General features: G+C 47.0%; 1 protein-coding gene across 3 annotated transcripts in view; it reads right to left on the minus strand.

The window, feature by feature from the left end:
• Nucleotides 1–1,947: 1,947 nt before the first annotated feature.
• The window catches only part of SMYD4 (SET and MYND domain containing 4), a 48,907-nt gene continuing 24,084 nt past the window's right edge, over nucleotides 1,948–26,770 (minus strand). For 2 of the 3 annotated variants that reach the window (XM_003816856.6, XM_008969959.5), the window contains exons 4-11: nucleotides 25,660–25,749; nucleotides 20,887–22,054; nucleotides 8,745–8,927; nucleotides 8,131–8,294; nucleotides 5,655–5,790; nucleotides 4,689–4,805; nucleotides 4,364–4,487; nucleotides 1,948–2,776 (exon numbers count right to left, since the gene is read on the minus strand). In XM_003816856.6, coding sequence (XP_003816904.1) covers nucleotides 2,530–2,776; nucleotides 4,364–4,487; nucleotides 4,689–4,805; nucleotides 5,655–5,790; nucleotides 8,131–8,294; nucleotides 8,745–8,927; nucleotides 20,887–22,054; nucleotides 25,660–25,749 — 2,229 coding nt within the window. In that variant the 3' untranslated portion in view covers nucleotides 1,948–2,529. The remainder of the gene's footprint in view (nucleotides 2,777–4,363; nucleotides 4,488–4,688; nucleotides 4,806–5,654; nucleotides 5,791–8,130; nucleotides 8,295–8,744; nucleotides 8,928–20,886; nucleotides 22,055–25,659; nucleotides 25,750–26,770) is intronic. The other variant, XM_034941242.3, reaches the window with a different exon arrangement.

A 26,770-nucleotide genomic window follows, 5' to 3' on the forward strand; every position in this document is an offset into this window, starting at 1 on the left:
CATACCCTCAGCACTGTTAGAATCCCCTGCAGCCTCCAGTTCTCATACTGTCTGTATTCTACTCGCCAGTTTGGAGAGGTCTGGTGGAGAAAAGGAGTCTCTTTTCAGGCTTGACAACAAATAGAACTCAGGGCCGGGCGCGGTGGCTCATGCCTGTCATCCCAGCACTGTGAGAGGCCGAAGTGGGTGGATCACCTGAGGTCGGGAGCTCAAGACCAGCCTGGCCAACATGGAGAAATCCCGTCTTTACTAAAAATACAAAATTAGCCGGGCGTACTGGCGCATGCCTGTAATCCCAGCTTCTCGGGAGGCTGAGGCAGGAGAATCGCTTGAACCTGGGAGGCAGAGGTTGCGGTGAGCCAAGACTGTGCCACTGTACTCCAGCCTTGGTGACAGAGGGAGACTCTGTCTTAAGAAAAAGAAAAAAAGAAAAAAAGAAAAAAAAAAAAGGGCTGGGCTCACGCCTGTAATCCCAGCACTTTGGGAGGCCAAATCACCTGAGGCCGGGAGTTTGATACCAACCTGACCAACATAGTGAAATCCCGTCTCTACTAAAAATACAAAATTAGCCAGGCGTGGTGGCGGGCGCCTGTAATCCCAGCTACTCGGGAGGCTGAAGCAGGAGAATCACTTGAACCCAGAAGGCGGAGGTTGCCGTAAGCCAAGATCGCGCCATTGCGCTCCAGCCTGGGCAACAAGAGTGAAACTCCATCTCAAAAAACAAAACAAAACAAAAAAAACCCAACAACTCAGAAGGAGGCATATGTGTTATAAAGTCTTTACTACAACTTTGATTTTATTAGTGGTTGGTTACTGACTCTGCCAAGAGTACAGAATGAAGGGCAGAGAGTAAGGACTGGAAAACTGGCAGGAAACACACTGACAGCCGTCATCCCTGGAGGAAACTGCTCAATAAAACGGCTCCATATTTACTTCTCTGGTCACAGTTCATACTCCACGATTTTAACAAAGGAGTGGAGGAAGCTAGATACTGTAAGTGGAACGGTGTGTCTCTGGAGGTAAGCAGGCTTGCTGATTTCTTGTTTTATAATTATTTTTTAATTACAATGTAACTACTAAGAGTTTCAGTTCCCACTGGAGTGGTGCACACATCTCATTACTACTAAAACCACAGGAATGTTCCAGGGAAACAGACTATCATCATTGAGCGAGGCGAAATCCAGCCAAAACCCCAGGCTAACATCCAGATGCCTGCAGATCAGCTAAAATCCTTTTAAAGGACTTGGAATCTCCAGATACTAGTTTTAAGTCTTTTCTGGGAACTGGGAGTTTGTATTGGAGGCCACTTAACTATTTCAAAAAATATTCACCAAAATAGGTCTCTCTCTGACTGCAACGGTTTGAGTCCTCCTCAGCCCTCATATCCTAGGCTTTGGACTGTTGGGAAAGTCTTTATCTTCCTGACGAAAGCTCAGCAGCAACAGAACCTGTTATTTTTTTGTTGAGACAGGGTCTTACTCTGTCACCCAGGCTGGAGTGCAGTAGTGCGATCTTGGCTCACTGCAGCCTCAGCCTACCAGGCTCAGGTGACCCTATCTCAGCTTCTCGAGTAGGTGGGACTACAGGCATGTGCCAGCATGCTCGGTGAATTAAAAGAATTTTTTTGTAGCGATACGGTCTCACTATATTGCCCAGGCTGGTTTTGAACTCCTGGGCTCAAGTGATCCTCCCACCTCAGCGTCTCAAAGTACTGGGATTACAGATGTGAGCCTCTGCACTGGCCAACTCACAGTACTGGGATTACAGATGTGAGCCTCTGCACTGGCCAACTCACAGTACTGGGATTACAGGTGTGAGCCTCTACACTGGGCCTGCAGAACCTACACCGAATCCGCACCCGGTCTGCAGAACCCACACCCGACCCGCAGAACCCACACCCGACCCACAGAACCCACACCCGACCCACAGAACCCACATCCAGCAGCAGAACCTCTTAATATATATTTTTTTTCTTTGAGATGGAGTCTGGCTCTGTCGCCCAGGCTGGAGTGCAGTGGTGCGATCTCGGCTCACTGCAAGCTCTTCCTCCCGGGTTCACGCCATTCTCCTGCCTCAGCCTCCCGAGTAGCTGTGACTACAGGTGTCCGCCAACACGCCCGGCTAATTTTTTTGTATTTTTAGTAGAGACGGGGTTTCACCGTGTTAGCCAGGATGGTCTCGATCTCCTGACCTCGTGATCTGCCTGCCTCGGCCTCCCAAAGTGCTGGGATTACAGGCTTGAGCCACCGCACCCGGCCTCTTATTTTTTTTTTTGAGATGGAGTCTCACACTGTCACCTGGGCTGGAGTGCAGTGGAGCGATCTCGGCTCACCACAACCTCCGCCTCCTGGGTTCAAGAGATTCTCCTGCCTCAGCCTCCCAAGTAGCTGGGATTACAGGCGCCCACCACCACGCCCGGCTAGTTTTTTGTATTTTTAGTAAAGATGGGGTTTCACCATGTTGGCCAGGCTGGTCTTGAACTCCTGACATCAGGTGATCCGCCCACCTTAGCCTCCCAAAGTGCTGGGATTACAGGCGTGAGGCACCGCACCTGGCCAGCAAAACCTCTTTAACTTGTGTTCCATGGGCTCCTTTTCTGTGGGTCAAAATCCTCCTGGGACCCTGCACTGCAGGCCCTACAGGGGTGGGTGGTAAGTCCAACAAACAGGATTTCATCTTCTGGAGCTCCTGGATTTCATCGTCCCATGGGCCACAGTGCAGCGACAGAACCTCCTCAGCTTTCTGTATTGTGCTCAGGGCTTCGGGTACTGCAAACCTGGGCCAAGGGAGGTAAGAGGAGTTAGTTCACTGATTTGTGAGGCAAATGTTCATTGAGGGCCTACTCACACACCGTGAAGAATGTAAGGTCATTTCTGTCATCAAGGATCCTACAATCTAGAACAGTAAGTAAGACACTGTCACAAACACGCTGCAAAACAAGAGTGTGAGAAAACAGTTATAAAAGACAGTATAGACGCCAGGATCCTGAGAACACGAGGCAAATCTCAAAGCTTTTTTTTTTTTTTTTGAGACAGAGTTTCACTCTTGTCGCCCAGGTAGTGGTGCGACCTCGGCTCACTGCAACCTCCACCTCCCGGGTTCAAGTGATTCTCCTGCCTCAACTTCCTGGGCAGCTGGATTACAGGCGTGAGCCACCACACCCGGCCTCAAAGTTTTCATCTGGTATTCACCACAGGTTTACATAGCAGTTTTCATTTTAGGGTAACCATCTTAGGGCTGACCTCTGACCTAACTCTGCAGCCCTTTTCTCTCTCTCTGACCAAACAGAATGTCTCTATGTCTTGGGTACCAGGCCCACTCAGCACAGCCTTAGGTTGAAGCTTTAAGCACTTTCTCATAGCCACATACACCAAGGGCAGCTTTACCAGGCTTGGAGGTTCCACCCGGAAATCCTGAAATTGGGCCCTAAATAGTCTCAGTAGCAAAAGTGGATTTGGCATCAGCTCATCAGCGTGCTGTTCTTTCCTTTTAACCTTCAAAGTAGAACAGGGGATTTAAAACAAAAAACAAACAACAGCAGCAAAAGAGCAGGGTTTCTCGACCCTGACACTATTGACACTGTTGCTGGCTCCTTCTTTGCTGGGGCTGGTGGTGGGGGCACTGTCCTGTACCCCGGAGGATGCTTAGCAGCACCTCTGGCCTCTTTCGAATAGATGCCAGCAGCACCCCCCTTCCAAGTCATGACAATCCAAAATGTCTCCAGAGATCGCTTGAGCCCAGGAGTTGCAGGAAGCAGTGAGCTGTGACCGAGCCACTGTACTCCAGCCTGGGCAAGACAGCAAGAACCCTTCTCAAAAAAAAAAAAAAAGTCTCCAGGCAGTGCCACATGTTGTCTGGGGGTAAAATCAGCCGTGGTTCAAGCAAATGCTTTAAAAGGAAGAGGATGCAGAGTAGGGAGAAGGCAGAGAGCCTGAAGCTGAGAGTGCTGGGAATGAGACAGCCAAAGGGGCTGTGACGAACCAGAGAACAACCAGAAGGAGCGCTATACTGGAGGGTGGGTGGGGCTGCCTGGCCAAGTTCTCTCTGGGAAACTCACTTGAGATCTAAAAGCTTTCCCCGTATCTCCCAGGAGGAAATTCTTTTTTTTTTTTTGAGATGGAGTCTCGCTCTGTCACCCAGGCTACAGTGCAGTGGCGCGATCTTGGCTCACTGCAAGCTCCGCCTCCCAGGAGGAAATTCTAAAGCATTATGTTTGTTAGCAAAACAGAAGACAAAGATCTCTCCTAAAGAGGAAATAAAGAAGTTTCAACATGCTTTTAAAAACACCATAGAAAAAAAGTAATACCCAGAAGAGCCTAGGAAAGGAACAGTGTGTGCCCTGTGAAGTGGGAAAGGGACTCACCCGTTGAAAAAGATCTGGGCCAATTTGAAGAGCTCATGGCCCATTTCAACACTGGACGGCCCGTGGCGAACCTCCACCACGCAGAGACTCCTCTGTAGATGGGTGGCTGACTTTTGCCAGTCTCCTGTGAGAAGAGAAAAATCTTGTTCCAGAAAAGAACCACTGTCAACTGTGGATGCATATTTTCAGGGGGAGGAAATGGAATGAGAGGGGGAGCAGCCTCAGTTTACAGAGCGGGGGGTAACCAGGCAGATAAGGCCGGGGCCACAGCCTAGCGCCCACAGCAGACTGTTCCCGACGCAGAACGTGAAGGCTCATGCTGTACCTAAGGCAGCAAAGGCCCGGGCCAGGCCATCTGCGATCTCTCCCACCACGGCGTGCTCTGCCCACAGGAAGCTCTCGGCGTCACGCTGGCACCCCGACAGCCGCTGAACGGCTCGCTCTGTCAATGCAGAGGAAAGACGTCTCACTATAGACAGAAGCCCAGTCCTAGGAATGAGAATCCAGGTCTCAAATCCTCTGAATCAGCTGGGCTGAATGTGGAAATTCCCCCTGGCCTCCCTGGGTTGTCACCAACGCACAATGTCTGTTCCAATAAAGCTGCTGTTTTCTTCTGTTTTCTCTGTCAGTGGAGAAAGGCGCTAGGGGAGGCCTCCCCACATTTACCCTGTATTTTCAACATTAACTTCCCAACTCCACCAACTCTACCTTCCACGTACGGCCATGATTTCTCTTGACCCTGAAATCTAAGCTAAAGGTCAACTTTCATAAAGCAGGGTAAATAAAAATCCCATGACGTCAAGCTCTAAGGCACGGTTTTCAAGGGCAATGGGGAGCTCCGCAAGTCTCTGACAAAAGCAAGACACTCCTATCAGCTGGGCTCACGCCCCACTGCTCTCTAGCAGAGACTAGCTCTGAGGAGGGAAAAACCGCCCTTCTAGGAAGTTACATCACTAGGCCCTGGAATTAAAATAAATGACACTCAACTTCTGGAACTGCGCACAGCTCACAGATGTCAGCGATGACCCATTAGTTGGCAGGGGTACTTCAACTTAGCAATCAGATGCAGAAGAAAACAACAGCCGAAATCACCTGGCCCCTTTTCAAGGGCCCCACAGCAACAAAGCTGGTCAGGGTTTGGACTCACTGGCCTATATAGCCATCTTGTGGCTGGCATGGGGATAATTACATCCAATTCTCCCATCAGTACTGAGTATCCCTGAGTCCAAAACGGTATCAGAACAAATAAAAGGGAAGGGGCTGGAGGACCAAAGCAGGGAGCCAGTCTCACCTAGTTCACCATCTCTGAGAAGCTTCTGGGCCACTCTGACCTGCTGCTGAAGGTCCTGTAACCGAGAGACCAGGTGGTCCCTGCTGACGGCGGATTCTGCACAAGATCTGCTGCCACAGCGCAGCACATCATCTCCCTGTGGAAGTCAGTTTTCTCTTTATTCCAATGCCAGGGTCGGTTATCAACACCGCCTGTGCTTACATTACAGGACTGCTCCATAGTTTCTTACCTCATGGGGGAAAGAGACTCCTGTAACAATACATCGTGACGAAAGTCTGAGTGAATTTGGTTTGATGGTGGCAATGGCGGCAATTCTAATGAAGTGTATCAGCAGTAGCTGATCCCACCTGAGATTTCATTTTTGGAACAGAACTGGTACAGTGCACAATGTCTTTCCACTCCTATAGCCCCTCTCGTCGCTTTTTGGGGCTAGGACTTTAGATGACAAACATTGCTTTTTTTTGAGTCTTGCTCTGTCGCCCAGGCTGGGGTGCAGTGGTGCGATCTCGGCTCACTCCAAGCTCCGCCTCCCGGGTTCACACCATTCTCCTGCCTCAGTCTCCTGAGTAGCTGGGACTACAGGTGCCCACCACCATGCCCGGCTAAATTTTTGTGTGTGTGTGTTTTCTTTTTTTTTAGTAGAGACAGGGTTTCACCGTGTAAGCCAGGATGGTCTCGATCTCCTGACCTCATGATCCGCCCGCCTCAGCCTCCCAAAGTGCTGAGATTACAGGCGTGAGCCACCGTGCCCGGCCTTGATGACAAACATTTCTAGTAGTTATGAAAAACTCCTCAGAAGACCAATACAAGGCCAGGTGCGGTGGCTCACGCCTGTAATCCCAGCACTTTGGGAGGGCGAGGCGGGTGGATCGTGAGGTCAGGAGATCGAGACCATCCTGGCTAACACGGTGAGACCCTGTCTCTACTAAAAATACAAAAAATTAGCCGGGCATGGTGGTGGCGGGTGCCTGTAGTCCCACCTACTCGGGAGGCTGAGGCAGGAGAATGGCGTGAACCCGGGAGGTGGAGCTTGCAGTGAGCCGAGATTGCACCACTGCACTCCAGCCTGGGTGACATGAGAGAGACTCCGTCTCACAAAAAAAAAGAAAACCAGTAGAAAGGCTGGGCGTGGTGGCTCACGCCTGTAATCCCAGCGCTTTGGGTGGTCAAGGCAGGTAGGTCGCTTGAGGCCAGGAGATCGAGACCAGCCTGGCCAACATGGAGAACATGGCCAACTCGTCTCTACTAAAAATACAAAGATTAACTGGGCATGGTGGTGCATGCCTGTAATCCCAGCTACTGGGGAGGCTGAGGCAGGAGAATTGCTTGAGTCTGGGAGGTTGAGGCTGTGGTAAGCAGAGATCGTGCCACTGCACTCATTTCAGCCTGGGTGATAGGGCAAGACCCCATCTCAAAAAAAGAAAAAAAAAAAAAAGAAAAAAAAAAAGAAAAAAAAACTAATAGAAAAAGGTACTAGGTGTGATCGTCCTACATTTGACCTTGGGTCTCCAAGTTTAGCTTTCTAACGCAACCAGCTCTGCCTTTCACTCATGACTCCCCTAAGAAGAATACGGCACCTGTGGCAGAGGGGAAACCTCCGAGGTGGACATCTGCTGTGTTTCAAAGGCTGATATCTATTTTCTCATTTGGCAACAGCAACCCAACCCAGTTTCTCATGAGGATCCCTCTCACCCTCAGTCCCATGGCCCTTGCCCTACAGCTGAGGGTGTGGCATGTGGCTCACATATGGCTCCTTCCTCTGGCCCAAATGGCTGGAGGAAAACTATGTCTAATTTTCCTCCAGCCACAGTTCTCAGGTCAATGAAACACAGTAACATCTCTGCCCAGGCTGCTGTTTGAGTGGCATGTGCTCTTATCCTCCTTGGCAGGAGATCCGCAGGCTGGGCTGCTGGCAGCCATCCTGTATCGTAAGAGGGAAGTCTGTCTGAGGATGGGCTAACACAGAGAAAATGAAGCTGAGAGGGGTGGACAGAAAGCCCCTGGATCAAGCTGTATCTTAAGCAGCCTTATCCTGGAATTTTTCTCATAACATTTTTTTTGGTAGAGACAGGGTCTTGCTATGTTGCCCAGGCTGGTCTTGAACCCCTGGCCTCCAAGTGATCTGTCCACCTCAGCCTCCCAAAGTGCTGGGATAATAGGCATGTGTCACTGTGCCCAGCCTATCCTGGGACTTTTCAATGACTGACTTGAGCAAATAAATTCCCAGTCTCCCCCAAATCCCAAACCAGTTCAGATGGGATCTTCTGTCCTTTATAAGGGAAACATTACTAAATTGAACCTTTCCCTGTGGTTTCTCTGGAGGGAACCAGTGTATGGGGATGACTGGCTCAAATGGAGGTGATATTCCTGATCTCAGCACTTACAAGTCCCCGATGGCTTCCTCCTAAACACTGATCACCCTTGGGCTGGAAAACTGACCTCCAGGAAAAGCGGAGGAGACAGAAGAGAGAATTACCTGCATGGGCGCTCCGCAACTGTTGCAACAGAATGCTTCCCACCTGGGCCCCGCAGCCATCCTGTGTGCCTCAGTTTGACAAGCTGGACAGGCGCAGTCAAAGAAATACTGAGACCTCAGCTTCTGCTGCCTTTCGGCAACCCCCATCCGGCTCTTGTGAGGCCCTGGAGGGAGATCACCCTCAGCCAATATTGAAAGCAAGAGAGAGTCAAACACTACTTAAAAACCTTCAGCTTAGCAGAGGGTCTGGACAATTACCTATCATGTGACAGCTAACCTTTACTCAAATATTTGTGGAACTGGATACTAAAATAAGCTTCCAAGTTGCTGAGACAGGAAGAAAGAGAAGCCAAGAAGTTGTTCCTAGCCCATTTTCAGAATAGGAAGTTTATAGTGATTAAACAGCGAGACATAGTTTAGCCGCAATAGGGCCCTAGCACGAAGGCCCTTCCTTCCATCCTCCCTTCCTTGTTTTTGGCCTAAGTGTTCACTGCCTCTTCCAGGAAGCAGACAGTAGACAGGTGAAGTCACATGCCTGGTGGCTTGCTGACTTGCGTCCCCCTGTCCTTTTCTGTTGGAGAAGGGCAGGATGGCAGTGCGGAGGGATGGCTCACCATAGCAGTGGAGAATCTCTTGCCCCTTTCTAATCCGCTGTGACGCCCGGATGGTGGCGACAGTGCTAATGAAGGACACGCTGGTGTTGGGGTTACAGGAGTGGTTCAGGAGGCTGATAACAGGGAAGATGCCTGTGGCAAGGCGCACCTGCCTGCTGTCGGTAACAATGCTCCCTTTAGGTCCTGAAAGGGCAAGAGGAAAGAAGGAAAAAGGTGTCAGCACATGAGCCCCGGCCTTGCCCTCTGTTTCTCAGAAGATGAGCTGGGCAGCTAGGCCTGCAGCCCGTGTAAGTCATGGCTCCACAGCCAGATCCAATATAAATCAGATGGAACATGACTCACGGCAAGCTCCAGTCCCCAGGAAGCAAAGTGGATGAACGCACACAAAGTCCACTGGAGTCCTGGAACCTAACGACTGTGCCTCTACACCACGAAATAGCCAAAGATAAGAACTTATAAAAAAGTAATAAAAAAGGGATGATAAGTAGGGAGCGTTCTAGATAGTTTCATAATGTTCTCACATAGAAACCAGAGCCCCTGTTGAGGTGACTTCCCAAAGACTTTTAGAGCCCATGGGCTTTTGTTTATCTGGTCTTTGGTTGGTTAACAGAACAAGCGACCTAGTTACTACCCCAAACTTTATATATTTAAGCAGGCCAGGCACCAGGGCTCCTGCCTGAAATCCCGAGGCTCACGCAGAAGAATTGCTTGAGCCCAGGAGTTCAAGGCCAGCCTGGACAACACAGCTAGATTTGGTTTCTAAAACAAAAAAAATTAAAATATTAGCCAGCTGTGGTGGTGCACACCTGTAGTCCCAGCTACTCAGGAGGCTGAGGTGGGAGGATCAGTTGAGCCCTAGAGGGCGAGGCTACAGTGAGCCAGGATTGCACCACTGCACTCCAGCCTGGGTGATAGAGCAGGCCCTGTCTGAAGAAAAACAAATAAAAATTTAAAAAAAGTTTTACTATAATTGTAACATTTCTTTATCATTTTTTTCTTTTTTGGTCTTTTCAGGCCCATAGTTTACTTTAAAATTTTGTTCATTTTGGCCGGGCGCGGTGGCTCACGCCTGTAATCCCAGCACTTTGGGAGGCCGAGGCGGGCGGATCACAAGGTCAGGAGATCGAGACCATCCTGACTAACACGGTGAAATCCCGTCTCTACTAAAAACACAAAAAATTAGCTGGGTGTGGTGGTACGTGCCTGTAGTCCCAGCTACTCGGGAGGCTGAGGCAGGAGAATCGCTTGAACGCCTGAGGCGGACGTTGCAGTGAGCCAAGATCGTGCTGCTGCACTCCAGCCTAGACAACAAGAGTGAGACCCCGTCTCCAAAAAAAAAAAAAAATTTGTTCATTTCAGAAAAGAAAGCATGGTGGATAATTAGCATTTTAAAAGTCCACCTGTAACATTTCACTTAGCCAGAGGCTCTACCTGTGCTGGTCTTTCTCAAAGCCATCTGTCCTAGGAGTATGTACAGTAAAGATAACCTTGGGCACACAGAAATGCTTAAATTATCTTCAGTAGCCTCAATTTAAGCATGAGGCAAATTGTGTTTCTAACAAAACAGGTTGGAAGATAAAAAATACCAGTATTTAAAAGGAAACATTCAGTTTTCTGGAAAACTGGAAAAAAACCATCAAATAATTGTGATATCACCGAATATATACCAGGAATCTTAAAAAAACCACTCACCAGGCTGGGCATGGTGGCTCATGCCTGTAATCCCAGCACTTTGGGAGGCCGAGGCGGGCGGATCACCTGAGGTCAGAAGTTCGAGAGTAGCCTGGCCGAAATGGCAAAACCCTGTCTCTATTAAAAACACAAAAATTAGCTGGGCATGGTGGCATGCGCCTGTAGTCCCAGCTACTCGGGAGGCTGAGGTACAAGAATTGCTTGAAACCAGGAGGAGGAGGTTGCAGTGAGCCAAGATCACACTGCTGCACTCCAGCCTGGGTGACAGAGCAAAACTCTGTCTCGCAAAACAAAAAAAAAAACAAATTAACCAAAGAAATAGTCTAGGTACAAATGTAATGGATAAAGTATTATGAACCATCACGTGAAAATGTTTTACAGGCTGGGCGCAGAGGCTCACGCCTGTAATCCCAGCACTTTGGGAGGCCGAGGCGGGTGGATCACTTGAGGTCAGGAGTTCGAGACCAGCTTGGCCAACATGGTGAACCCTCGTCTCTACTAAAAATATAAAAACTTAGCTGAGCGTGGTGGCGTGCACCAGTAATCCCTGCTACTCGGGAGGCTGAAGCAGGAGAATCGCTTGAAACTGGGAGGCAAAGGTTGCAGTGAGCCGAGATTGCACCACTGCACTCCAGCCTGGGTGACAGAGCGAGACTCTGTCTCCAAAAAAAAAAAAAAAAAAAGTTTTATAAAGGAAAACACTGAATATAGGAATAATGTTGTCAATTTTGTTGTCAATTTTACTATCTGTTGCTAAGGAGAACAAGAATAGAACAAGTAAATACATTTCACAGGGAATCCAAATGACTCAACTCTAGTTAATAATTCTACAAATTGTATTAAAATCTTTCATCAGAGCTTCTCCTAAGTGCTTCGCTGATTTTTGTTTTTTCTTCTCCCCTTTGTCCCATGCCCACCTTCTGGTATATGTGCTAATGAGCAGTGAAAATGCTAAAAGGCAGGTGGCAGGAAGGAGCCGTCCAGGGCATGAACAATTTGTCGTCTGAATAATCAGCCTCTGCATAATTAAAAGTGGACTTGCATTGCCAACTACTGATAACTGGCAATCTATATTAGAACCGTTGCTAAAATTTTCCAGAAAAGAATGATCACACTACAGTGAGTAATGTCAGCTTTGTGAATTATTTATAGATTACCCTCTGACAGAAGTAGGCCCAGGAACCGTGTGGGTATTTATGTCAGAGTTGAATAGCTCTCTAATTATTTCTAAAAAATTAAGTATTGATTTTTAAAAATTACTCAGTATTGTGCATTAATCATCTATTAGTAGAGATAATAGAAAGTGAGACTATGTATGTACTTCATCAACCAAATTTAATCTGTGACATTTTGTATTAAAATAAAGAGGGAGTGATTCTATACCAAAACAGTACCTTGCTAATATCCCTAGTGCATTTCTTTTTATTTATTTATTTTTCAGACGTAGTCTCGCTCTGTCGCCTAGGCTGGAATGCAGTGGCATGATCTCGTCTCACTGCAACCTCCGCCTCCTGGGTTCAAGCGATTCTCCTGCCTCAGCCTCCTGAGTAGCTGGGATTACAGGCGCCCATCACCACACTCAGCTCATTTTTGTATTTTTAGTAGAAGACGGGTTTCAGCATGTTGGTCAGGCTGGTCTCGAACTTCTGACCTTGTGATCCACCCACCTTGGCCTCCCAAAGTGCTGGCTAAGCCATGCCCATCCCTGGTGCATTTAAACTGGGATTCAAGTAAAGAAAAAAGATTCAAAAAATTAGCCGGGCATGGTGGTGGGCGCCTGTAGTCCCAGCTACTCGGGAGGCTGAGGCAGGAGAACGGAGTGAACCTGGGAGGTGGAGCTTGCAGTGAGCCGAGATGGCGCCACTGCACTCCAGACTGGGCTGGCCCGTCTCAAAAAAAAAAAAAGATAGATTCCTTCATTGCTGAAGAGCGAAAGCAATGGGCAGTGAATTGATGGGAAGTGACAGGACACAGAACCCCAATAAAACCTTGTTATGACAGGAATCCGGATAGATCATAAATGTGCCATTCCCACTGAGACAGAACCACGCGTGTCACGGTCTAGAAAATCATCAGTGGCCAGTTCTGTCCCTTGAGATAAGCCCTAGTGAGAGGTTTCTGGGGAACTTTGATTAAATAGGATTTATGCAAAGATAATAACATACATTTTTATAGGTTTTTGTCAAAGTCTATCCTAGTTAACACTTTAATCCTTTGCCTGCACTACTAATGAAACAGCTGCTAATGAAATTCAATGAGAACACTAAATTGGGAGGCATTGGAACCCCAAAGAAATAATAAAAAGGGATATAACAAGATTAGAAATATGAGCAGACTAAAACAAAATGAGATGAAATTTAACAATGAAAGTGAACCTTGCTGGCGGGCGCGTCAGTGGAACTTTCCTGGAGGGCAATTTTACAAGCTGTATCAAGTGCCTTAAAAATGTTCATAGAAAACTACTTTATCATTTGAATTATCTTTATTATTAAAAAAACTAACTGAGGCTGGGCGCAGTGGCTCACGCCTGTAATCCCAGCACTTTGGGAGGCAGAGGTGGGAGGATCGCTTGAGCCCAGGAGTTTGAGGTTACAGTGAGCTACGATCGCCCCACTGCACTCCAGCCTAAGTGACAGAGTGAGACCCTGTCTCAAAAACAAACAACCACTAATTGAAATTACAAAAGGAATACGTGGTAGTCAGAAAAAAATTTAAAAATTGAACATTACAGAGAAAATGACAGTTGCTTGTAATGCCATCAGGCAGATATAACATGTTGTCTTTAAATCCTAACCTAAAATGCATTTTTTTTTTTTTTGAGACGGGGTCTCGCTCTGTTGCCCAGGCTGGAGTGAGTGCAGGGGCGCGATCGCGGCTCAGTGCAAGCTCCGCCTCCTGGGTTCACACCATTCTCCTGCCTCAGCCTCCAGAGTAGCTGGGACTACAGGCGCCCGCAACCACGCCCGGCTAATTTTTTGTATTTTTAGTAGAGACGGGGTTTCACGTTAGCCAGGATGGTCTCGATCTCCTGACCTCGTGATCCATCCTCCTGGGCCTCCTCAAGTGCTGGGATTACAGGCTTGAGCCACCACGCCTGGCCTAAAATGCATTTTAGAATTAAAAATACAGGTCGGGCAAGGTGGCTCACCCCTGTAATCCCAGCACTTTGGGAGGCCAAGGCGGGCGGATCACGAGGTCAGGAGATGGAGACCATCCTGGCTAACACGGTGAAACCCCGTCTCTACTAAAAATACAAAAGTTAGCCCGGTGTGGTGCACACCTGAGCCCAGCTACTTGGGTGCCTGAGGAGGGAGGATCACTTGAACCCTGGAGGTCGAGGCTTCAGTGAGCTGAGATCACACCGCTGCACTCCAGCCTGGGCAACAGACAGAGGCCCTGTCTCAAAAAACAAAAACAAAACCAGTAAAACAACTCTGCTGCCATGACAGGCCAACAAAGGTATCTGGTTTTAATTACTAGAGAGGTTAGAGAGTGACCGTTTTTACTTATCACTATCTACTTCGATACAGTGCTTGCTCACGTGTGCTTTCAACAGCTGTACTGAGATAGAATCCATCTACCGTAAAATTCACTTAAGTGTACAATTCAGTGCTTTTTTGGGGGGAAATTTATAAGATTGGGCAAACAGTACCACAACCAGGCTTTAGATTTTCATCATTATGCATGTTTTTATTTTTATCTTGCTATTTTTTAGACAGGGTCTCACTCTGTTGCAATGGGGTGATCTCAGCTCACGGCGGCCTCGACCTCCTGGGCCCAAGCCGTTGTCCCACCTCAGACTCCCGGGTAGCTGCGACCACAAGCGCGCACCGCCACGCTCAGCTAATTTTTGTATTTTTGTAGACACAGAGTTTAGCCATGTTGCCCCGGGTGGTCTCTAACTCTTGGGCTCAAGTAATCCTCCCGCCTCACCCTTCCAAAGTGCTGGGATTACAGGTGTGAGCCACTGTGCCTGGCCGCTATGCATATTTTTAAAAGTTGATTTTAAGAGCTGTATAGTTGCTAGAGATATTCCCTCATTTTGTCCATTTACATCTTAATTTTTGTTTATGAGGTTTTTTTGGGGGGATTGTTAAAACAATGACAATTTCATTTGTTCACAATTCTGTACCCCAGCAGTTTTGGCTCAGCTCAGTTATTTTTTTTTTTTCTGCTGGTTTTGACTGGGGCTGACTCACATGACTGCCTTTCTGTGGCACCTGGTCTTTTATCCTCAAGGAAGCCAGCCCAGGCTTGTTCACAGGGCTACACTATCACTCCAAGACGGTGACAGTGGAGGCAATTAAGGCTTAGACTCAAAAGTCACATCAGGTCACTTCTGTCTATTGGTCAAAGCAAGTTACAGAGCTAGCCCAGATTCAAGGGGAGGGGAAAAAAATCTCCACTTCTTGACAAGAGAAGCAGCAATGTCAAGCTGCAAAAAGGCAACTTATAGGGATGGGAGAAACTGTGGTCATGTTTGCAAACAGCCTTCCCCAGAGGCTCTGAGGCTTATCCAGTCTCATCATGTCCATGATGACACTGAGATACACAGAGGTTCAGGAGATTAGGTCTTCTGTCTCTCAGTGCAGTGTTTTTGTTTTTGAGAGGAAGTTTCGCTCGTTGCCCAGGCTGGGGTGCAGTGGTGTGATCTCGGCTCACTGCAACCTCCACCTCCCAGATTCAAGCGATTCTCCTGCCTTGGCCTCCCTAGTAGCTGGGACTACAGGCATCCACCACCACGCTTGGCTAATTTTTGTGTGTATGTATATATATATATATAATTTTTTTTTTTTTTTTTTTTTGAGATGGAGTTTTGCTCTGTCACCCAGGCTGGAGTACAGTGGTGTGATCTTGGCTCACTGCAACCTCTGCCTCCCAGGTTCACGCCAGTCTCCTGCCTCAGCCTCCCAAGTAGCTGGGACTACAGGCGCCCACCACCACACCAGGCTAATTTTTTTTTTTTTTTTTTTGTATTTTTAGTAGAGACGGGGTTTCACCGTGTTAGCCAGGATGGACACGATCTCCTGACCTTGTGATCCACCCGCCTCAGCCTCCCATAGTGCTGGGATTACAGGCCTGAGCCAACGCGCCCCGCCATCCTTTATCTTCCTAACCAATTATGGTGTTCTTGGTATTTGGTACCTAAGTAGTTAAATCTAGCTATCTTTTAATTACCTAAATTTGACATTCTATAGTATTTTAAAAAGCCTCTCCCACCCTAAGACTACATAAATGTTCACTTACCTTTAACTAGATAATTGATGGTTTAATTCTGAAATATTTAAGTTGTTAATGATTTGAAAAATACTCTAATCCTTTTTGGGGGGCTGTCATCAGTTTCCAGTTGTTTTTCATTTTGTAGCTTTAATGCTCGTATGAAATCTGACAGTACCAAGACCTTTCAGTTCTCTTAAAAAAAAAAAAAAGGCTATTCTCACCCATTTATTCAAGATGAATTTAGAATGTTGTCAAGTTCCCAGAAAAACTCAACTGTGATTCTGTTTGAAATGGTATGAAACTGATTCGGTTAATGCAGGAAACTCAAAGTTTTCAGTCTTTCCATTAAGAACATGGCATGTCTCTGTGGTTATCGAAGCCGTCTTTCATATCCCTCCGAATTAAAATACCTTTGCCTTTCTGGGAGAAACTCTTCTTGGTTATGTATTATTATTCCTTCAATAAACTGCTAGATATGACACTGCAGTGGTTTATCCAGGGTTTCTACAACTACATTCACAAGTGAGACTGGTCTCTAGCTTTTATCACCAGCTTTCTAAAATGACTGGGAAAGAGTTCTAGGTTTCCCCACAGGCTGGAGCAGTTTACACAGTATAGAAACAGGCTGTTCTCTGTTTGTTGTTGTTCCCAGTAGTGGGGTCTTGCTATGTTGCCCAGGCCGGTCTCGAACTCCAGGGCTCAAGTGTTCCTCCTGCCTCAGCCTTCTGTCCGTCTGTCTGGTCTATCTGAGAGAGACTTGCTCTGTCGCCCTGGCTATCTATCTATCTATCTATCTATCTATCTATCTATCTATCTATCTATCTATCTAAGAGACTTGCTCTGTCACCCTGGCTGGAGTACAGTGGCACGATCTCAGCTCACTGCAATCTCTACCTTCCAAGTTCAAGCAATTCTCATGCCTTAGCCTCCCGTGTAGCTGGGATTACAGGCACCTGCCATCACGCACAGCTAATTTTTGTATTTTTAGTAGAGACGGGTTTCACCATGTTGGCCAGGCTGGTCTCGAACTCCTGACCTCAGGTGATCCACCTGCCTTGGCCTCCCAAAGTGCTGGGATTACAGGCATGAGCCACTGTGCCTGGCCCGTGAGCTTTTTTTTTTTTTTTTTTTAAGTATTTTCCTCTAGAACTATGGGAAAGGTATACAATCATTTTAAAATTTAATAGTATAATGGTACCACTGTGTGAATAAGTGTTTTTAATGTTAAAAAATCAGAAAAGTTCAAAGAAGAAAGTAGCAATCACCTGTATTTCCACTTTCAGAATTAATCGCTGCTCAGATTTTGGTATTTTTGCTTCTACTGTTTCTTCTATGTATATATTTTTAAAACATTACATAAACAATAAATTATGCATAAAACATTAGAACCTCATAGATAAAGCCGATGTCTCCAAACCACTTTCCATGACCCCAAGTAGCCAGTATTACGATATGTATCTATTCTTCCAGTTTTCATTAGCCACAGAATAAGCATGTATTTTTCTTTTTTCTTTTTGAGACAGGGTCTCTCTCTGCTGCCCAGGCTCTAGTGCAGTGGCACAACTCATGTCTCACTGAAGCCTCGAACTCCTCGGCTCAAGCAATCCTCCTGCCTCAGCTTCCCAAGTAGCTGGGATCACAGGCACATGCCACCGTGCCTGGCTATTTTTTTTTTTGTAGAGATGGGTCTTGCTCTGTTGCCCAGGATGGTCTCAAATTCCTGGGCTCAAGCAATCCGCCCACCTCAGCCTCCCAAAGTGCTGAGATTAAAGGTGTGAGTCACTGCGGCTGGCTTCAGGTATTCTTTTTTTTTTTTGAGATGGAGTCTCCCTCTGTCACCAGGCTGGAGTGCAGTGGCGTGATCTCGGCTCACTGCAACCCCCACCTCCCAGGTTCAAGCAATTCTCCTGCCTCAGCCTCCTGAGTAGCTAGGACTACAGGCGCCCGCTGCCATGCCCAGCTAATTTTTGTATTTTTAGTAGAGATGGGGTTTCACCACGTTGGCCAGGATGGTCTTGATCTCTTGACCTCGAGATCCGCCCGCCTCGGCCTCCCAAAATGCTGGGATAATAGGTATGAGCCACCGCGCCCAGCCCTATTAAGTATTTTAAAGGCAAGACATGGAATCAAGAGTTGGTAACTTTCTGCCATTTAATCGGGAAGCCCCATATATTTTTATGTTCAGAAAAACAGAACAAAGTAAGTATATTAAAAAATACAAGTGAATATACCCAAAGGAGAACCTAATTCTGGAAAAATACTCAGCAGCTATATTTTAGATGGTAGCAAAGGCTCAAAGCAGCAAAGGAGGGCAGAGGAAAACACAGGCTAACCTGACATGTGATTTAGTAGTATCATGGGACCAGGCCAGTCCTATTTTTAGATGTTCCACGAGCTTCAGGATGGGGAAGAGAATCTTGGCCAAAACATGTCTACTGAGATACCTATATACCATATAACTTGCCTGCTGAATTAAAATTAAACATAAACATGCACGCCAAAATAGGCTGACAAATTCTAGATGACCTAATGTGAGAAGATCAAATGAGCTAAGCATGTAGAGTTTAGTGAAGCCACATTTAATATTCATCTGTCTATAAAAACTCGGTTTAGCTAACACCTGGTTTCCTCCCTCTCAAGAGAGTTAATTGAAAAAATTAAGAAAAGTATAATGAACGGATTGAGTCAAAAAACATTTTCTGCTAAAATGAAGATCATAAAATAGAAAGACTGCAAATGCCACTTTTCTAATAATAGTTGTAGCTGTTGTCAGCACAGTCACACTGGAGATGTCAAGCTGGATCATGATTCTCGGCACATCCAACCTTCCCATCTATCTTAAGTAGTGTTATCTATAGGCTCCAGTTCAGGAAAGCAGGCTGAGCCAGCTCGTCTGTGTTTAGAGGTGGCCCCTTGAGGTTTGGCCACCTGATCAAAGGACAGGCACTATGCAGGCTGGCAGCTTCTGCTGCAGTGTGGGGTGGAAGGCTGCGCTGGGCTGGAAATTTAGAAGAATGGGAAATATCTCTCAATTGGAAAGAGAAGACAGAGAGTAGCTGATTGAGTTAAGGGTCTGATATCTGGCCGGGCGCGGTGGCTCACGCCTGTAATCCCAGCACTTTGGGAGGCCAAGGTGGGTGGCTCACCTGAGGTCAGGAGTTCGAGACCAGCCTGGCCAACATGGTAAAACCCCATCTCTACTAAAAATACAAAAATTAGCTGGGCGTGGGGGTGCACGCCTGTAGTCCCAGTTACTCGGGAGGCTGGGGCAGGAGAATCGCTTGAACCTGGCAGACAGAGGTTGCAGTGAGCCGAGATTGTGCCACCGCACTCCAGCCTGGGTGACAGGGCAACACTCCATCTCAGAAAAAAAAAGAAAAAAAGGACTTTGATACCTTACCCAACTACTGGGCCTCTTCTTTCTGCAGTCTGGTTTGACTATTATTTCTGCCCTCCCTAAAGAGAAACTATATAGCTTTCTCTGGAATCTTGTGCATGTATTTTTTTTTTTTTTCTCTTGAGACAGGGTTTCACCCAGGCTGGAGTGCATCGGTGCGATCATGGCTCACTGCAACCTCTGCCTCCTGGGCTGAAGTGATTCTCCTGCCTCAGCCTCCCAAGTGGCTGGGATTAGAGGCGTACCTGGCTAATTTTTGTATTTTGTCATGCTGTCCAGGCTAGTCTTGAACTCTTGAGCTCAAGTAAGTGATTTGACCCACCCCGGCCTCCCAAAATGCTGGGATTACAGGCGTACTGTGTCAGGCCTTTTGTGTATGTACCTTATAAGAAACTTGCTATTACTATTTATTTGAGACAGTTTTCCTTCATAACCAAAAAAATTCGGGTTGAGTGCAGTGGTTCGCACCTGTAATCCCAGCACTTGGGGAGGCTGAGGCGGGAGGATTGCTTGAGCCCAGGAGTTCAAGACCAGCCTGGGCCACATAGCAAGTCCTCATCTCTATTAAAAAAAATTTTAAAAGGCCAGGTGCAGTGGCTCATGCCTGTAATCTCAGCACTTTGGGAGGCCAAAGCAGGTGGATCACCTGAAGCCAGGAGTTCAAGTCTCACCTGGCCAACATGGCAAAACCCCGTCTCTACTAACAACACAAAAAAATTAGCCAGGCATGGTGGCGCATGCCTGTAATCTCAGCTACTTGGGAGGCTGAGCATGAGAATCATTTGAACCTGGGAGGTGGAGGCTACAGTGAGCTGAGATTGCGCCACTGCACTCCAGCCTGGGAGAGAGCAAGACTCTGTCTCAAAAAAAAATAAATAAATAAATAAAATAAAATAAAAAATAAAAAATTTTTCAGCAATATGGACTTTTTAAAGAATTTTAAAAGAATTTTTACAAACAGCCAGGCACGGTGGCTCACGCCTATAATCCCAGCACTTTGGGAGGCTGAGGCGGGCGGATCACGAGGTCAGGAGATTGAGACCATGGTGAAACCCCGTCTCTGCTAAAAATACAAAAAATCAGCCGGGTGTGGTGGCGGGCGCCTGTAGTCCCAGCTACTCGGGAGGCTGAGGCAGCAGAATGGCGTGAACCTGGGAGGCGGAGCTTGCAGTGAGCTGAGATCACGCCACTGCACCCCAGCCTGGGGGTGACAGAGTGAGACTCCGTCTCAAAAAAAAAAAAAAAAAAAGAATTTTTACAAACATAGCTTTACACAACTCTGTAAAGTTAGCTGGGATAAAACTACCCATTTCACAGATGAGAAACTGAGGCAGAACGGAATCAAATAATTTTTTTTTTTTTTTGAGATGGAGTCTCACTCTGTCGCCAGGCTGGAGTGCAGTGGCACGATCTCGGCTCATTTGCAACCTCCGCCTCCCGGGTTCAGGTGATTCTCCTGTCTTAGCCTCCCGAGTAGCTGGGACTACAGGCATGTACCACCATGCCCAGCTAATTTTTTTATTTTTATTTTTAGTAGAGACGGGGTTTCACCATGTTGGCCAGGATGGTCTTGATCTCTGGACCTTGTGATCTGCTCACCTCGGCCTCCCAAAGTGCTGGGATTATAGGAGTGGGCCACCACGCCTGGCAGGATCAAATAATTTAAGGTCATATAGCTTCTTAATGGCATTGTGACAATAAACAAGACAGCTTAGTGATCCCATTAGCTCAATGATTTGTTTGAATCCTATTTTCCTTTGGAATTGTTTCTTCTCAAACACCTGCTCCATCGAGAACAATATTGAAAAGCAGGAACATCAGGTTCCCTCTTACCTGTGTGTTGTATGGTGGTCATCGCCTGAGCGTTACACTGAAGCTGTAACATGTGTCTCAGCATCGCCACTCCCCAAATAGTCACGTCAGGACGCAACTCAGGTGTCACTGCTGCTTTAAGCTGAGAGGAGTTCACAATCCTCTCAGTTGGGATGGCCTGTAAACTGGCTGCTTCTAGCTGTCTGCACAGTGCAGAAACACAGAGAGCACAGAGAAATTTGTGCTCTGGGCTATGGTTTTCAGTGTGGGGCAAAAGGTTGAAGACAGCATTATAATTATTTTCATACTTCCCATTAATATCGCATCCAGGAATTGGGGTCTCAACGATGTTGCCATTTTTCTCTCTCTCCCCTAGGCCATAATTAAGTGTCTTGACCTGATTGTTGCTTTCAGGTAAACAGATGTCCTTGTTACTAATCTTATCACAAAGCTTTGGTATGATTTTGCGAACATCCTCAAATCCCACCAAAAGAGTCAACCTCAGGGCAATGTGGCAAAAGATACCCAGTGTGAGAAGCAGCCCCCCGAGAGGACATTCTGTCCTGTGGTAGAGCTCCCAGGCCTGCTGCAAACACTCCTGGCTGCAATACTTGGCATAACTGCATCCGTCACACGGAACTGTGGCCAAAGTGTGCTTCAAACATCGGTGACAATAGAGGTCCCCATTGGTGACTCTGGTGTCCCATTTGCTGTCTAGGCCGTGATGCGGTGGTGGCAGTTCTCCTGGGTTGAGAACACTCACAAAAGCATCCTCCTGCACCAGGAGCTCTCCTGGGAGAATATCTTTTGTGGCAACGAGACAGCGACCTTTTAAAGGATCTACGCATAAGCCGATGGATGATGACGCATTGGAAAGTTGTTCATTCTCCTCCCTCAGCGCCGCCTCCTCAAGGGTTTTGGCCAGAGCTGCTGGGAAGCTTTCTGTGAGACTGTCCTTTTCTTGTACCTTCATTTTCAGACGATGGAGGTTTCTCTGCAGAGTCTGAGGGAGGACATCTGCTAGGGCTGGTGTGGCTGTGAAGTTCCTTTCAAGATCACTGATGGTCTGCCTTGCCTCCTGCAGTCTCCCCAGGGCCACCAGACATTCTGCTTTACGTAACATGATCTTGGGTTGCAACCTTTCTGGATACCCATGTGTCTGTGCTCTGTTAATGTCTTTAAGACACGTCTGAAAACAGAAAGAAAATCCCACAATGACCCTTGGTCCCTATTCTTCAATGTTTACTGAAAATGTTTCCAAAAATCTACAGGAAAGTTAAGGATTATTAAAAAATGGAACAATTACAACCACATGCTTATTAAAATCATATAGTTCTGTGTGATCCTTTGAGTGATTAGCAATACTTGTTGAGGATATTGTTATGCTTAATGTTTTTGGATTAAATTTTTTTTTCTTTTTTTTGAGACGGAGTCTCGCTCTGTCGCCCAGGCTGGATTGCAGTGGTGCGACCTTGGCTCACTGCAAGCTCCACCTCCAGGGTTCACGCCATTCTCCTGCCTCAGCCTCCTGAGTAGCTGGGACTACAGGCGCCCGCCACCACACCCAGCTATTTTTTTTTGTATTTTTAGTAGAGACGGGGTTTTGCCGTGTTAGCCAGGATGGTTTCGATCTCCTGACCTCATGATACGCCCGCCTCAGCCTCCCAAAGTGCTGGGATTACAGGCATGAGCCACTGCGCCCAGCCCCTGGATTAAATATTTCTATTTTTTAAGGAAAAAGAAGTCTTATGAATAGAAGAATTATAGTATGGTGACTAACAGGCAGGCTTTGAAAAAAAAAAAAAAAAAAAAAAAAAAGAGGCAGGCTTTGAGTCCAAGCAGACCTGCATTCAAATACACTCTGCTGGCCGGGTGCGGTGGCTCATGCCTGTAACCCCAGCACTTTAGGAGGCCGAGGCGAGCGGATCACGAGGTCAGGTGATCGAGACCATCCTGGCTAACATGGTGAAACCCCATCTCTACTAAAAACACAAAAAATTAGCTGGGCGTGGTGGTGGGCGCCTGTAGTCCCAGCTACTCAGCAGGCTGAGGCAGGAGAATCGCTTGAACCTGGGAGGCTGAGGTTGCAGCGAGCCGAGATCATGCCACTGAACTCCAGCCTGGGTGACAAAGAGCGAGACTCTGTCTCAAAAACAAACAAACAAACAAAAAACCAAATACACTCTGCCTCTTACTAGCCACATGACCTTGTGCAATCGACTTAATTTCTCAGTGTCTTAATTTTATCTAAAAAACAGGGATAATAATATCTCCCAGTGTTAAGGATAAAAGGAAATAATATATCTAACATGCCAAAAGGAGCACCTGGAACACAGTATGTGCTCAATAAATGATAATCATTATTATAAGAAGGAAAACATTTGGGCATGGTGGCTCACACCTGTAATCCCAGCATTATGGGAGACCGAGGTGGGTGGATCACTTGAGTCCAGGAGTTGGAGACCAACCTGGACAACACAGATGAGACCCTGGGCTCTACAAAAAAATTAAACAATTAGCCAGGCCTGGTGGCACACACCTGTAGTCCTAGCTACTCAGGAGACTAAAGCAGGAAGACTGCTTGAGCCCAGGAGTTTGAGATCACAGTTAGCTATGATCGGGTTACTGCACTCCAGCCTGGGTAACAGAGACCCTGTCTCAAAAATAAAAAAAATAAAGAAAAAGGAAAACAGAAACAATCAATATAGAAAAGTTATAAAGGGTTCAATGTATTGCAAGTTCTTTTTCCTAATCACTGGCCTCAGCAGTCCAGGACTTTCTTGTTTAGGGTCAAGGGTTAGATTCCTGCTGTTCTCTTTTAGTCTGAAGGGCAGTAAGTGTGGACTTCTTACTATTCCAATAGTTCTCAACCGTAGGGTATAATTTGAATTTTTGTAGAATGTTGAAACAGATGTAACAAAATGGCATTTTAGAGCTTGTCCTTAGACCTCTCTAATACAAATTCCAGATGCCTCAGAGGTATCCTCCTAAAACATTAATCCGATTTTGGTCACTTCCTGTTTTAAAAACTCAACTGACACGGCCGGGAGCAGTGGCTTACGCTTGTAATCCCAGCACTTTGGGGGGCTGAGGCGGGAGGATCACAAGGTCAGGAGTTTGAGACCAGCCTGACCAACATGGTGAAACGCCATCTCTACTTAAAATTAGCCAGGCGTGGTGGTGCACGCCTGTAGTCCCAGCTACTCAGAGGCTGAGGCAGGAGAATCGTTGAACCCGGGAGGCAGAGGTTGCAGTGAGCAGAGATCACGCCACTGCACTGCAGCCTGGGTGACAGAGTGAGACACTGTCTCAAAAAAACAAAACAAAACAAAACAAAAACTCCACTGACAAAGTCCTCGACTTTTTCTCTGTTGCAACAATTAGGGGATGAGAAGAATGTCATTCACAGAAAGCTGACCTCACAGGGAGACACGGGTAGTTCAAGGTAGGTTTTCCTTTTGCACTCACGACACTTATGAAGGCTGAGCTATTACTACAGGGATAATCTTAAACACGCTCTACTTATTTAAAGCAGCAAACAGTATACTTTGCAAACACTTGGAACCTGAAGTATTAGCAGCAACATGTCACTTGGCTGATCCTGACACTGAGCACTGCTGACCTCTTGGGACAGTCCACATCCCCATGGAATGTCCCATAGCTCGCTCTTTCCTTTCTCTTTTGAGACAGAGTCCTGTCTCACCCAAGCTGGAGTGCAGTGGCATGATCTCACCTCACTGACTCACTGCAACATCTGCCTCCCAGGTTCAAGAGATTCTCCTGCCTCAGCCTCCTGAGTAGCTGGGATTACAGGCGCCCACCACCTGCCCAGCTAATTTTTGTATTTTTAGTAGAGACGGGGTTTCACCATGTTGGCCAGGCTGGTTTCGAACTCCTGACCTCAAGTGATCCGTCTGCCTTGGCCTCCCAAAGTGCTGGGATTACAGGCGTGAGCCACCGTGCCCGGCCCCATAGCTCTTTCTTGTCAATCAACACTATCCCATATGGTCACCTGTGATCAGTGAAATGACTCAGGAGAAAGAGCGAGTTCAGTTAGATTTTTTTTTTTTGAGACAGAGTCTGTTGCCAGTCTGGAGTGCAGTGGTGCAATCTGGGCTCACTGCAACCTCCACCTCCTGGCTTCAAGCAATACTCCTGCCTCAGCCACCCAAGTAGCTGGGACTACAGGTGCCTGCCACCATGCCCAGCTCATTTTTTGTATTTTTAGTAGAGATGGGGTTTCACCATTTTGGCCAGGATGGTCTTGAACTCCAGACCTCATGATCCGCCCGCCTCAGCCTCCCAAAGTGTTGGGATTACAGGCATGAGCCACTGTGCCTGGCCTAGTACATTTTTTTGAGATAGAGTCTCGCTCTGTCACCCAGGCTGGAGTGCAGTGGCGTGATCTCGGCTCACTGTAACCTCTACCTCCTGAGTTCAAGCGATTCTCCTGCCTCAGCCTCCTGAGTAGCTGGGACTACAGATGCATGCTGCTACACCCGGCTAATTTTTATCCCTGTATTTTTAGTAGAGACAGGGTTCCACTGTGTTGGCCACGCTGGTCTTGAACTCTTGACCTCAGGTGACCCACCCGCCTTGACCTCCCAAAGTGCTGAGATTACAGGCATGAGCGCCCGGTCCGACTTTAGGTAGATATTAATATGCTTCCAATTCAACCAATAGCAGCATGACATGATTTTAGTGTTCTGTGGAAGAAGCAGAGATGAAGGTCTAGTCCTCCAGTAAGAAGCCCTCCGGATCCTCTCCACTCACACCAGGTATCCTGATACTCACCTCATACTGACCCAGGTGGAAGAGGGCTGCCGAGCGGTTAGCATGACACAGTGACATGTCCTCAGTGTTAGGCCTTGAATGTGACACTCCCTGCAAAACAATGAACTGATTAAAAGTATAAATGGACACCAGCATCTCTGAAGAACATTTTTCAGATATTCCGGGCTCTAGTACCGAAGACTGTGTGAAACTGGGAAAGTTACTGAACCTCTTTGTGCTTCAGCTTATCTTTTAACTACCTGAGAGCAAAGCTGTGAAGAGCAAGTGAGGACATCAGTATTAAAAGCACTTTGTCAGATACAGCTTCAACCACAAACAATACTGAAGGTGGATAAAAAACTGAGGGACATACCTGCAAGCATAATATCCTACAACCTGAATATAACAAAGGGTGGGTGGCACAAATAGAAATTCACAAAAGAAACACAAATAGTTATAGAAAACAAATGATTAATTCACATATGGATAGCCAAATAGATGAAAATGAACGCAAAAAAGGGATACTAGGCTGGGTGCAGTGGCTCACGTCTGTAATTCCAGCACTTTGGGAGGCTGAGGCAGGTGGATCACTTGAGGCCAGGAGTTCGAGACCAGCCTGACCAATATGGCAAAACCCCGTCTCTACTAAAAATACAAAACAATAGCAGGGCATGGTAATGTGCGCCTGTAATCCCAGCTACTTGGGAGGCTGAGGCATGAGAATGGCTTGAACCTGGGAGGTGGAGGTTGCAGTGAGCTGAGATACTGCCTGAGTGACAGAGTTGGACTGTCACAAACAAACAAAAAAGAATACTTTTTTCTACCATCAAATTGGCAAGGATTAGTAATAACCATAAATATGGTACTCAAGTAAATGTAGGAAAGATGGTGATTACTCAGTAAAACTACTGGGATAAGACCGGGCATGGTGGCTCATGCCTGTAATCCCAGCACTTTGGGAGGTCAAGGCAGGTGGATCACTTGAGGTGAGGAGTTTGAGACCTGCCTGGCTAACATGGCAAAACCCCATCTCTACTAAAAATACGAAAATTAGCCAGGCATGGTGGCGCACGCCTGTAATCCCAGTTACTCGGGTGGGTGAGGCAGGAGAATTGCTTGGACTCATGAAGCA

Source organism: Pan paniscus, chromosome 19, assembly GCF_029289425.2.
Source record: "Pan paniscus chromosome 19, NHGRI_mPanPan1-v2.0_pri, whole genome shotgun sequence".
Classification (NCBI taxonomy): Eukaryota; Metazoa; Chordata; class Mammalia; order Primates; family Hominidae; genus Pan; species Pan paniscus.